At 44.2% G+C, this 12,659-nt stretch overlaps 1 protein-coding gene across 1 annotated transcript in view; it reads left to right on the forward strand.

Moving 5' to 3' along the window:
* SDK1 (sidekick cell adhesion molecule 1) overlaps positions 1 to 12,659 on the forward strand; it is a 363,835-nt gene that overhangs the window by 13,750 nt on the left and 337,426 nt on the right. The window contains exons 4-7 of the mRNA XM_064295981.1: positions 1,802 to 1,996; positions 5,785 to 5,901; positions 7,755 to 7,922; positions 10,391 to 10,493. Coding sequence (XP_064152051.1) covers positions 1,802 to 1,996; positions 5,785 to 5,901; positions 7,755 to 7,922; positions 10,391 to 10,493 — 583 coding nt within the window. The remainder of the gene's footprint in view (positions 1 to 1,801; positions 1,997 to 5,784; positions 5,902 to 7,754; positions 7,923 to 10,390; positions 10,494 to 12,659) is intronic.

The following is a 12,659-nucleotide window of genomic DNA, read 5'->3' on the forward strand; positions in this document are numbered from 1 at the left end:
GAGCATCTAGAGAGAGCCCCTTCCTCTCTCCTCTCTGACAGTCCAGCGGGCTTACCTGCGTGAGGAGCTGCACCTCCGGCCTCTGGTTGCTCTGGGTGCTCACAATGTTCTCTCTGTTCTAGCTCCACCAGCCCAGGCAGGGAGGGGAGAAGCAGAATAGGGGGTCCCCCTGCTCTAGCTCCACCAGTACAGCTCAGGGAGGAGAGAAGCAGAATGAGGGGGTCCCCCTGTTCTAGCTCTACCAGTACAGCGCAGGGAGGGGAGAAACAGAATGGGGGGGTCCCCCTGTTCTAGCTCCACCAGTACAGGCAGGGAGGGGAGAAGCGAAAGGAGAGGAGGGTAATGTAAATTTTAAATGGAAATATTTCCCTAACTGTGGTTGCATTGTTCTCTTTCTTGGGTAAACACCAGTTTTTTAAGGCTTTTGAAGCTATAAAATATTTAGAGTGCTTTTCTTTCAGAAATGCGTACATACAATACTGAGGGGCGTGAGAGTTCTGCTTATGATCTTAAATGGCCCCCAAATAGAAATATTCCTGCTCTGCTATGTACTAACAATTATTTTTCAATAAATAACAATCTTAAATTCTCCCTTTTACAAGAGAATGCTCTTTTTTTTGGTATGATTTCTACAGAGTAAACTGCTTAAGTATAGATTTACAAATACATAGTGAACATCTCTTTCAACATTGCATTGCTATTGTATAATGTACTGCTTTCTGTTAATTTTGACAGTGAAACTATAGCAGTATGGGAAGTGGTTATTCTTTCTGAAAGCTACATCATATAATTGCTATTATGAGATTTTAAATGAATTGGTTATGCTTTTACCTTGAAATGATTTTTTAAAAAATTTCCTGATCTAATGAAAAGTGACAGGAAACATAATTAAGGCAAAGAACAGAATTTGCGAATATATTATCTTGAAAAATTCCATGACATTAACTTTATTTATTCAAGAAGACGTCTTGCACTTACATAGCATCTTTAATTAAGGGATTTCAGTGTGCTTTTCACCCCAAATCATGGCAATACTTGTTTTATTTAAGTCCATTTCATATTCAGAGAAACTGAGGTGCAGAACCATCTGAGATCTAGAACTAAGTCTAGATATTTCTGCGCTTTCCCACAGGCCCACAACAGACAGAGTCGGGCTCACCACATCCCTGGACTTTCTTATCTTGTGTGCTTTGCTTTAGTGCTATACATTGCCTCTCTTCTACCCAATTGCCCCTTCTCAGGTGGGCTTCACCTTCCCAGGTTTCAGGAAGCTCAGGGAGAAGTCATGAGGAAGTGGTCTTCTGCTCCTGCTAGTAACCAATACCCAGAGAGGCTGCCAAGAGGAGCCCAGTGTTCCCTCTTCCAGGGTTTGTCCCATGCAGCAAGGCCACCAGGGGGAGCAGTGTGACAGCCAGGATTCCTCAGAGTCCAGGTGTAGGCCCTGGCCACAGCCACCATCTGACCCTGCCTCAAAGCCCCTCACAGTGGGACCTCTTTCTCTGCCAACAGGAGCACAGACCTGGGCAGGCTCAGAGAAGCAGCAGGAAGGACCACAGCCTGGGTGGCAGGAGTCCACGCGGTGCATCCTTGACGCCTTTCTGTGCCAATTTCTTCATATTAGATTAGAAAGATAATACCTCACAGAGGGGTGGAAAGGATTAACACATGAGAAAATACCTGTAAGATGTTGCCATTTGAGCCTTTTAAACACCTTTGCCTCAGGCCCATGTAAGGAATTCTTAAACTTTAAACTTTTTATTTTGTTTGTTTATAACGCCTGTTTATTTCCGCTCCTACACAGGGGTCCCCCTGCCCACCCTCCAGTGGTACAAGGATGCTGTCTCCATCAACAAGCTCCAGAATCCTCGATACAAAGTACTCTCAAGTGGAGGCTTGCACATCCAGAAGCTGCATCCAGAAGATTCCGGAATCTTCCAGTGCTTTGCCAGTAATGAAGGCGGGGAGATCCAGACCCATACCTACCTGGATGTCACCAGTGAGTACGTCCCTCAGCACAGCCAGACCTCTGGGTCCACCCTCTGCACTGGGCCTCAGATCAGAGCTTCCAACCTTTGCCCCCACACAAATGGCAGTCTCTGTTTAGCCCACTGAGGTGGAGGGACAGGGTGCTATGGCCAGAAGTGACCAGGCTGAGGAGAGCTATTCCTTGGTGTCTTAGTCAGCTAGTGCTACTGTAGCAGAAATATCACGAGAGGGTAACAAAAATTTATTTTCTCACAGATTAGGAGGCTAGAAGTCCAAATTCAGGGCACCTGCTCCAGGGGAGGCTCTCTCGAGGCTCTGGGGAAGATACTTGTCTTGGCTTCTGTAGCCCCGGCGTTTCTTAGTTCCTTGGCGATCTCCACGTGGCACCTATCTTCCCCTGTTTGTGCTTGCTTGCTTCTATGCCTAATCTGTTCTTTTTCTATCTCAAAATTGGTTAGGTTTAGAACATAACCTACAGTGATATGGCCTCATTAACACAACAAAGAAACCCTGTTCCCAAATGGGATTACATACACAGGCAGAGGGGTTAGGATTCCAACATGAATTTTTGGGGGGACACAATTCAATCCATAACACACAGGGAAGCACTGCTGAAGTCCATGTACCCGAAAGACACCCCACTGTTTCACGACACCCCTGTTGTCCTGTGAGCCATGGTTTCCTCACCCTGAGCCATCCTCCATTTTGAAAATTAAAGAAAAACTCTTAATTTTTTCTGGACAGAACTAGGACTGTTGAATGAATAGCTTGCTCCTAACCTTTTTCTTTTGATCTTTTTTTTCCATCTTCTATATTCATTCTCTATTTCAGTTTTATTGAACAATTACAGTTCTTTTGTGGGTTTCTTTTATTATCCCATTAACAGAAATACCTTGGCAATCTTTCTCTGAAAATAAAAGTAAAAGCTTTCATTGTATCTGTGGGTTTTCCTTTTAATCTCCCATAGTTGTCACACTGTTCTTCTAATATGAAGTAGAATTCAGTGGTTATAAAATTTCCTTTCATTTTTGTCCTTTTTGGAGCAAAATGCTGATATCCCCTCAGGTACAAGGCATTTCGAGAAAGCTAGTCAGTGTCAGAGTGTGCACAGCAAATGGCCTTCATCACCCAGAGCTAGTGAGGAGACTGAAGAAGCCTAGAAAGATTCGCACATACAGTTTGGTAAACTTGGGTCACTTCTTTGAACCTTGCCCTGGGGTGAACTTTATCCTCTGGTTTTGAACATTGGAAACCAATATTGCTTTGACCAATAGAAATAATATTGGGTACTTAAGCTGGAAACTGAGTCTTGATCAATTCGAATTATTTAAAGCCTCTCTTGCATTTGCAGGCCAGGATACGCTGGGGCTGGGGTCAGCTAACCTTTTCTGTAAAGGGACAGATAGTAAATATTTTAAGACTTTGAGGGGCATAGTCTCTGTCACAACAACTCAACTCTGCTGTTACAGGGTGAGAGCAGCCAAAGACAATGTGAAAGCAAATGAGCGTGACTATATTCCAATAATACTTTATTTACAACAACAGGCAACGGGCTGGATTTGGTCCTCGGTTTGTCATTTGCCAACCTGTGCTCTAGGGGAAAGGAGCTCTGATGGCGCAGTGGTTAAGCACTCAGCTGCTAATGGAAAGGTCAGCAGTTCAAACCTGCCAGCTGTTCTGTAGGAGAAAGACCTGGTGATCTGCTTCTGTAAAGATTATGGCCTAGGAAACCCTATGGAGCAGTCCTACTCCGTCATATAGGGTCACTGTATAAGGGTCACTGTGGGTCAGAATCGATTCAACAGCACCTAACAGCAACAACAACAAACTCTAGGGGAAGACCTGGGAATTAGAAGATGATGAGACCTGGGGTAGATCGCTTAAATTCTCTTAGCCTCAGTTTCCTCATCTCTTAAACTGGAACCAACCCAACCGCATTCACAGAGTTATTGGATCAGACTGGAAATCTAAATGAAAGTGCTACCAACACTGGTTATCACGGCAACTGGAGGTCAAACACATAAATACATGGTAATAATAATGCTGTTATCTGTTGTGTAACATGGAAAAATTAAACGAAAAAAATCATGTGTAAGAAAGTCAATATTTATTCCTTCACTTAGCACATGTTTCTTGAGTACCATGTGTCAGGCGGTGGAGCCGAAGTTGTGAGGAAGACTGCAGGCTCTGTGCTGTGCTTCCAGGGTGAGGGCCTGGGGTGACAAGGACAGTTAAGGATGAGATGACCTCAGGCAGAAATTAGTGTTGAGAGGAAGATGAGGGGCAGATGTGTAAGACTGGGCAGTCAGGGAGGGTTTCTCTGAGGAGATGATGCTGGAGCCAGGCCCTGAATGGGAAGAAGAGCTTGTGGCGCACACCCTCACAGCACCCACATCGCAGGAGGAACCACAGGCTTCTAAGAGGAGCACGCCCCGTGCGTCTGCAGATAGAAGGCGACTGGTGAGAGCGGAGCCCGGCCCCCAGCGCAGGCAGTGGTAGGAAAGGAGGGAGGCTAAAGGAGTCTGAGAGCAGTGGGGAGCCTTGGGGGCACAGGAGCAGTGATGGCCCTGAGAGCTTTGAAGGGCACCCTGGGGGCTGGGTGCAGTGTGGACTGTCAGAGGCGGCAGCGGAGGCACCGGGGCTGGTAGGAAGCGTCATCCAGGCAAGACCCTCAACTTGGATGGCGGCAAACGAACATGGAAAGAATGACCAGCTTCCGGAGGTACTTTGGAGGTGGGATCAGTGGGACTTACCACAGTTTGTCGGAGTATCTGGATGGCATGAACGGTTAAAGCGTTTGACTGCTCACCGAAAGGTTGGTGGTTTGAGCCCAGCCAGCAGCACCTCAGAAGAAGGTCCTGGTGATCTGCTTCTGACAAATCTGCCTTTAAAAGCCCTGTGGAGCCCAGTTCTGCTCTGACACACCTGGAATGGAGCCTGGTTCTGCTCTGACACACCTGGAGTCGCATGAGTCAGAATGGACTTAGTAGCAACTGTTTTGATTTTAGCTTTTGGCAGGGATTCCCACCAGGGGAAGGAATAAGTGAGCAACTGGGCCCTGGTCTCCTGTGTCGCGCTTGTTTCTTCCTTGAGCGGACTGTCAGCCATCACAGAAGAGTTGGGATTCTATGTCACTGTTGTACCAGGAATGACAGTTGAATCATTATCAGAGGAGCACAAAGTGAGACGAGCCCTCGCTGAAACCCACCACTCAGGGTCTGGCTCCAGCATCAACTCCTCTCTCCACTCAGTCTGATCTGGGCTGCTGGAGACCCTCCCAGGCCCATGAACACAAAGAACCTTCCAGCATTGGGGGCCATGACACCACCCAGAAATTGATCTTTACTGAAGTCCATGGAACCTGGCTGTCTGCTTACTTTAACTTTGAGAAGTGATCCTAACAAGTGTGGAAATGTCATCTTTTGGATGACACGTAGTATTAAAAATTAGCTCTTACAATTTTTCCAAAGGGTGAAAGCTGTTGGTATGGTTTATCTCAATAACAGTCTCTTCTCTCTTGAACGTTCATCTATAATCATTCTTCCTGGGCCCTGCATTTTCCCACTGTGTATCTGTCCTGTCGTGAGATTGTATTTTCTCCTCAGGTTGTAAACAAAGATAGGTAATTCCTGGGAGATGTATAATGAAAGGTTATAGTCACTCCTGACAGGTTTTCATTTTTTACCACCACTGTTATCTCTTTGATTGGTTCTATAAAATGCCACACGGGATGCTCCACCAGGCTGCTTTGAGCCTCTCTGAGGGACAGAGTACTGATGAGTTATCTTCTCTATGCAGATATCGCTCCGACGTTCACTCAGCGCCCAGAAGACACCACGGTGACAGATGGGATGACAGCTGTTCTCACGTGTGCGGTGTCTGGGGCTCCCAAACCCGCCATCATGTGGAAGAGAGGTGGGTACGTCCTCTTTGCATGACAGCATGGCCAATGTAGGAGATGAACTTGCTGGGCAAGAGTTGTGTTTTATTATTCTCACTATTATTCATCCATTCAGTCAGGATTAAGTATGGAGTTCTTGATCACCCGCCAGGTGCTAGATGCCAGTATACAAGGGTGAATAAGACAGGCAAGACTCCTGTCTTCGTGGAGATTACAGTCTAGAAAGGGAAACAGACCCTAAAAATAATAATTGTGCAAATATCGCTTTCCTCTGTCTATGCCCCTTAAGGAGTGACTTAGACCTTTGGAGCTCTGTAAATACTAGTTACTTGATTTGGGGTAATTCTCCCAGGACTAAGTTTTCCCATTTGTGAAATAAAGGCATTCTTCTCTGGTTAATATTCAGAATATGAGGCAGCGGTGGCAGTTCAACGGTAGGCTTCTCACCTTTGATCCAGATGACCTGGATTCAAGTGCCGGCCAGGCCACCTCATGTGCAGCCACCGCGCCTCTGTCAGTGGAGGCTTGCATGTTGCTATGATGCTCAACACGTCTCAGTGGCACTTTGAGACTAAGATGGACTAGGAAGAAAGGCCTGGTGACCTACTTCCGAAAATCAGCCAGTGAAGATCCTGTGGAGCACAACAGCCCGATCCACAACCAATCGTGGGCATGACTGAGGACTGGGCAGCTTTTCGTTCCATTGTGCGTGGGGTCACCACGAGTGGGGGGCTGACTAACAGCAGCAACAATATTTCAAATCAAGACTCATGTCTTTTTTTTGTTTTAAAGAAAGAAAGATGCTTCTACCACAGAATAGTTTTGCTCCTTCCCAGTTTGACATACGTGAATCTCTGATTTCCAACTTTATTTTGGGTTCCTTTGAAGAGTGGCATCACGTCCTAACCTTCTTTGTAGTTCTCGCCGCACCTTACATGGAGCTGGCCAGGCACAAGTGTTCTTAAGAACAGTGCACATTAATTTAGATCAGTTCTTAATGCTTGCTGAGCCTCAACGTTTATATCTCGTCTGTGCTACCAGAAAACCACATGGTGGCTTTTTACTCTCAGAGATACCATTTTTGCACTCAGAACGCAGCTCCTAAACAATAAAGACCTGAGAAACTATAGTTCAGTAAGAAGAGGAGTGGGTTTTCCTTTTTTTATGTATAGTAAAACCTGCTAAAGCCAGAACCTGTGTAAGGTGAATACTTGTCAGAGAAGGAAAACTCAAATATTTTCCACTACCAGAGAGTGATAGAAAAGTGGTAAAGCTACACCTTGTCAAAGGCAGAAGACTTTTGAGACCTGGAAAAGCAAGGCTGTTCCATTGAGTTCTGGCTTTCACAGTTTTCACTGTATTTTCTTTTGTTTTCTTCCTGACTTTGACATGGAAACCCTGGTAGCCTAGTGGTTAAGTGCTACGGCTGCTAACCAAAAGGTTGGTAGTTCGAATACGCCAGGCGCTCCTTGGAAACTCTATGGGGCAGTTATACCCTGTCCTATAGGGTTACTATGAGTCGGAATCGACTCGACAGCATCGGGTTTTTGGTTATATATAAAAAATTTTCAAATGCTTAAAAATATAAAAAAAATAAAAAGCAACGATAATGTCACCACCCGAAGGTAACTGTGTATGTGTATCATAATTTGTTTAACCACATCTCCCAGTATGGGACAATTATGATGTTCTTGATTTTTGTTATTATAAATAATGCTAAAAGAAACTGCTTCCATTATTATTGTGTATAAAATTTTAGCTTTATTCTGGTTCTTTCCTTCAATTATGTTCTCGGGAGTGGCTCCAACCATTACCTTCTTTCAAGTATTATGGCTCTAACATTCTTGTTTTCTTTACTGTTCTTTAGGGAACCAGATTTTGGCCAGTGGCTCAGTTCAGATTCCTAGATTCATGCTTCTTGAGTCCGGGGGCCTGCAGATAAGCCCCGTCTTCATCCAGGATGCTGGCAACTACACCTGCTATGCCACCAACACGGAGGGCTCCCTGGACGCGTCCGCCATGCTCACCGTGTGGAGTAAGGACCACTTTCCGAAACTTCCATCCCTCATGGGCCAGTCATTGTGTCGTCCACCGGAATATCTGCAGGCCCTTGCATGTTCTCATTCAATCAGAAAAGCATGTGATTATTGTTACAACTAATTCATAGAAATATGTTGAGAAATTAATTTTTCAGCTTCCAGAGAATACTTGGAAAATGTATTGAAAGATTTAACAGGGACATTTCAGAGGGGATAAAAGATCAGCTTTTTAAAAGATGTCTCTTGAGTAAGAATATTATCCCAAACTAACTCAAATAAATAAACTGTTGTGTTGGCTAATTTCTAAGTGTTACATAAGAAAATTACATCAAGAATGCAAATTCTGGGGAAGGTATTTTTTTCCTACTCTATCACTATTATCAGTCAAAACATTTCTAGTATATTAAATATGAATATTTCATCTATATTAGAAGTGAACTAAAGGAAAGATCCTTGCTCTTTCTTCAGCTTTTGTCTATTCTTATTTTATCTGTAATATAGGTTTCTGGAATGCAGAATAAGTTATTTTCTAGAACACAGGGATTGGAGTACCAAGTATCACATCCTGTCCCCCCTTTATTAACTTCTATTGCCAATGGACTTTTTTTCTCTCTGCTTCATTCAAATCTATGTTCCTAAAAAGTCATTATTCAAAAATGCAAAAGACAATGCTGTCTAACAGATTTTCCTAAAGCTATCCATGTAAGAGAATATTTTTAACTTGCTTGAGTAAGTAATTTGTTAAAATGCCATCCTTAAGGAAAAACCAAATCATTGTGCTTTACTTCATACTTGTTTAGCTTTTTCTAAGATATGGTTGGGGTTCACTTAGAAAAATGATCCTTTCTAATTTATTAGGCATTCTAAAAATATCATGAGCTTAAAAGAAATGAATACAAATACCCACAGTACCATCAAATACTAAAAAAAGACTTTTTATTCCATTTGCTGGTTGACTCCATTGTCCACTTCTAATTCATCACATATCTCTAAAAATTAACTGTACGTGATAAAAGCTTGTGAAAAAGAAGCCAGTGATGTCTGAATCTCTATAGATCACTAACCAGAAAATCCTGTGGGCCTGCTATAGTTCATAATCATGCCAACATTGAGATAATTGGTGTAACTCTTTCATGTTTTATAGAGCATTTTCACATGCATTACCTGGTTTAATCTGTACATTGTTGGTGATGTTAATATCCGCCTTTTATGGAAAAGAAAACCAAGGCTCAGAGGGTCTTTCCGAATGCAGTGCTGATGAGTGGTCAAGCTGGGCATTGAACTTCATCTTGTGTCCCGGTATACCTGGGTTCTGTTCGTGGTACCAGAGCAGCCTCAGCTTAGAGGTGTGTGCATGTGGGTCCACATCATGAGGCTGTATCTAGGGAAAGCCCCAGGAAGCCCTGCCCAGTTGGCATCCACTGTGGAGCATGGGGGCTGCAGGTCTGGGCCAAGTCCCATGCCTGCCCTTGGTAACAGCTCCACCATGAACCAGCTCTGCTGTGCCAGGCAAATCACAATGTTTCTGAGTATCCATTTTCACTTCTGAAAACGGGGAGTAGTAATAGTAGAGCCCTTCCAAGGTTGTTGTGAGGATTAAATAAAATAATACATGTGAGAGCACTTTGTCAAGCTGTGATGTGCCATGCAAGCATTGGAAATAACTAGAATGATGATGATCTGGGGAAAGAACTTAGAGTGTTACTTAATAGTGTATTGTTGCTAACTGCCAGACAGTCAGCCCCCAACTCATGCAACCCCATGTGCACAGAGTAGAACTACTCCATAGGGTTTTCTTGCTAGCAGTCTTTATGGAAACAGATCGCCAGGCCTTTCTTTCATGGAGCCAGCGGGTAGGTTCTAACCACCAGTCTTTGGATTAGCAGCCAATCACAAACCACTTGTGCCACCATGGCCCGTGACCTAAGAGTATAAAAAAAAAAGTATAGACCCTCCCAAATATTTTATCAGCCCCTGGGTAGCACAAGTGGTTTGCGCTCGACTACTAACCATAAGGTTGGCAGCTTGAACCCTCCCACTGGCACCATGGAAGAAAGGCCTGGTGATCTGCTTCTGTAAAGATCGCAGCTGAGAAAACTCTATGGAGCTCAGTTCTACTCTAACACATGGGGTTACCGTGAGTTGGAATTAACTTGAGGACAATGGGTTGGGTTTTTTGGTTTTAAATATTGCATATGATCTTCAACCCTTGTTTCCTTCTGGAAGTGTTTGAAGGCCCAAGAGTTCTCTAGGAGGGGCAGGGAGGCCTGGCCCACTCTGCTGCAATACAGAAAGGCTGGCTCTTAATTCCCTGAATATCTGTGAGCACTTCCATTCACACTCTTTTTCCCAAGATAAGAGAAAAGATAGCGGTTTTGATGTCATATGACTAATTTATTACCCCCTCAGGGAAAAAGCTGTCATGATTGTAATTTTATCTGAGTTGTGACTTCTGTTTTTTCAGATCGCACGTTCATCGTTCACCCTCCAGAGGATGGGGTGGTGATTAAGGGGACCACTGCCACGCTGCACTGCGGAGCAACACATGACCCAAGGATTTCCATCCGGTCAGCCCAAATTGTGACACTCAGTGGCTTATTAATATTCTGTGGGCTTATAATGGGAAGTTGAGATGAGAAGGGGAAATTTTAGGAACTTTGATTTCAGCTTCAGATCCTCGATTACGGCATCTCACAGTTGTGGGCTCTACCATCAATCACACAAATCCCATTTTCCACTCCGGCCTTACGTATTATTTACAGTGAGCTATGTTCTACTTCATGACTCCGGTACAGCTTTCCATGATTCTCCTGCCTAGGTTAATACACTATCTGTAAGGCGTACTTGTCAAAGGCTGATACTTAATGAGAGAAAAATCCAGAGGGATCAAATCGGATTTCAGCGGTGTTTACACTGGGACTGTGGAACACTTAGGAGGAGTTTTCTGTACTCCCAGGACTGTTTCCATTGTGAAAGGAGGAGTGAGGGGGGTAGGCCTGTCTACAGAAGACAGGCAACCATGATTATCTAATGCATTTATAGCAGAACATTTGGAGAAGGGAACTGGATAGCTTGGAGGTTTTCTAAAGGGATTATAACCTTCTGTCTTTGTTTGGAGAGTCCTTGGGTGGCGTAAGCACATGGTTAACACACTTGGCTGCTGACTGAAAGGTTGAAGGTTCAAGTCCACCCAGAGGTACCTCGGAAAAAAAGCCTGGGGATCTACTTCTGAAAAATTAGCCTTGAAAACCCAATGGAGCACAGTTCTACCCTGACACACATGGGGTTGCCATGAGTAGGGGTCAACCTGATAGCAACTGGTTTTGTTTTATACATGTTACCCCAGACACATCGATTGTGGATTGAAGTAAAATGAAATCCTCGACAACCAATCTTTTCTCCATTTAGCATGATGTGGCCTATGGGTCCAATTGTGAGGATTTTAGTTTTCTTTATGTTGAGGTGTAATCCATGCCGAAGGTTGTAGTGTTTGATCTTCATCAGTAAGTGCTTCAAGTCTTCTTTGCTTTCAGCAAGCAAGGTTGTGTCATCTGCATATTGCAGACTGTTAATGAGTCTTCCTCCAATCCTGGTGCTGTCTTCTTCTTCTTATAGTCCAGATTCTCAAATTATTTGCCTGTCATACAGATTATGGAAGCAATAGTCAAGAAATCAAACGATATATTGCATTGGGCAAAACTGCTGCAAAAGACCTCTTTAAAGTGTTAAAGAGCAATGATGTCCATCCTGAGACCAGAAGAACTAGATGGTGCCGGGCTACAACTGATGACTGCCCTGACAGGGGACACAACAGAGAACCCCTGAGGGAGCAGGAGAGCAGTGAGATGCAGACCCCAAATTCTCATAAGCCCAGACTAAATGGTCTGACTGAGACTGGAAGGGCCCCGGTGGTCATGGCCCCCAAGACCTTCTGTTGGCCCAGGACAGGAACCATTCCCGAAGCCAGCTCTTCAGACATGGATTGGACTGGACAGTGGGTTGGAGAGGGATGCTGGTGAGGAGTGAGCTTCTTGGGTCAGGTGGACACTTGAGACTACGTTGGCGTCTCCTGCCCGGAGGGGAGATGAGAGGGTGGAGGGGGTTAGAAGCTGGAGAAATGGACATGAAAAGAGAGAGTGGAGGGAGAGAGCAGGCTGTCTCATTAGGGGGAGAGTAATTGGGAGTATGTAGCAAGGCATATATAAGTTTTTGTGTGAGAGACTGACTTAATTTATAAACTTTCACTTAAAGCACAATAAAAATTATTAAAAAAAAAAAAACAGCAAAGATGTCACTTCGAGGACTAAGGTGTGCCTGACCGAAGCCACAGTATTTTCAGTCTCCTCATATGCATGCAAAAGCTGGGCAATGAGTAAGGAAGACCAGAGAAGAATTGATGCATTTGAATTATGGTGTTGGTGAGGAATACTGAACATACCATGGAATGCCAGAAGAATGAACAAAACTATCTTGGAAGAATTATAGTCAAAATACTCCTTAGAAGTGAGGCCAGACTTCATCTCACATACTTTGGACATGTTATCAGAATGGACCAGTCCCTGGAGAAGAACATCATGCTTGGTAAAGTAGAGGGTGAATGAAAAAGAGGAAGACCCTCAACGAGATGGACTGACATAGTGGCTGCAATGATGGGCTCAAACACACCAACGATTGTAAGTAGGGTGCAGAACTAGGTAGCATTTTATTCTGTTGTACGTAGGGTCGCTATGAGT

This window comes from Loxodonta africana, chromosome 12 (genome assembly GCF_030014295.1).
Source record: "Loxodonta africana isolate mLoxAfr1 chromosome 12, mLoxAfr1.hap2, whole genome shotgun sequence".
NCBI classification, from domain to species: domain Eukaryota; kingdom Metazoa; phylum Chordata; class Mammalia; order Proboscidea; family Elephantidae; genus Loxodonta; species Loxodonta africana.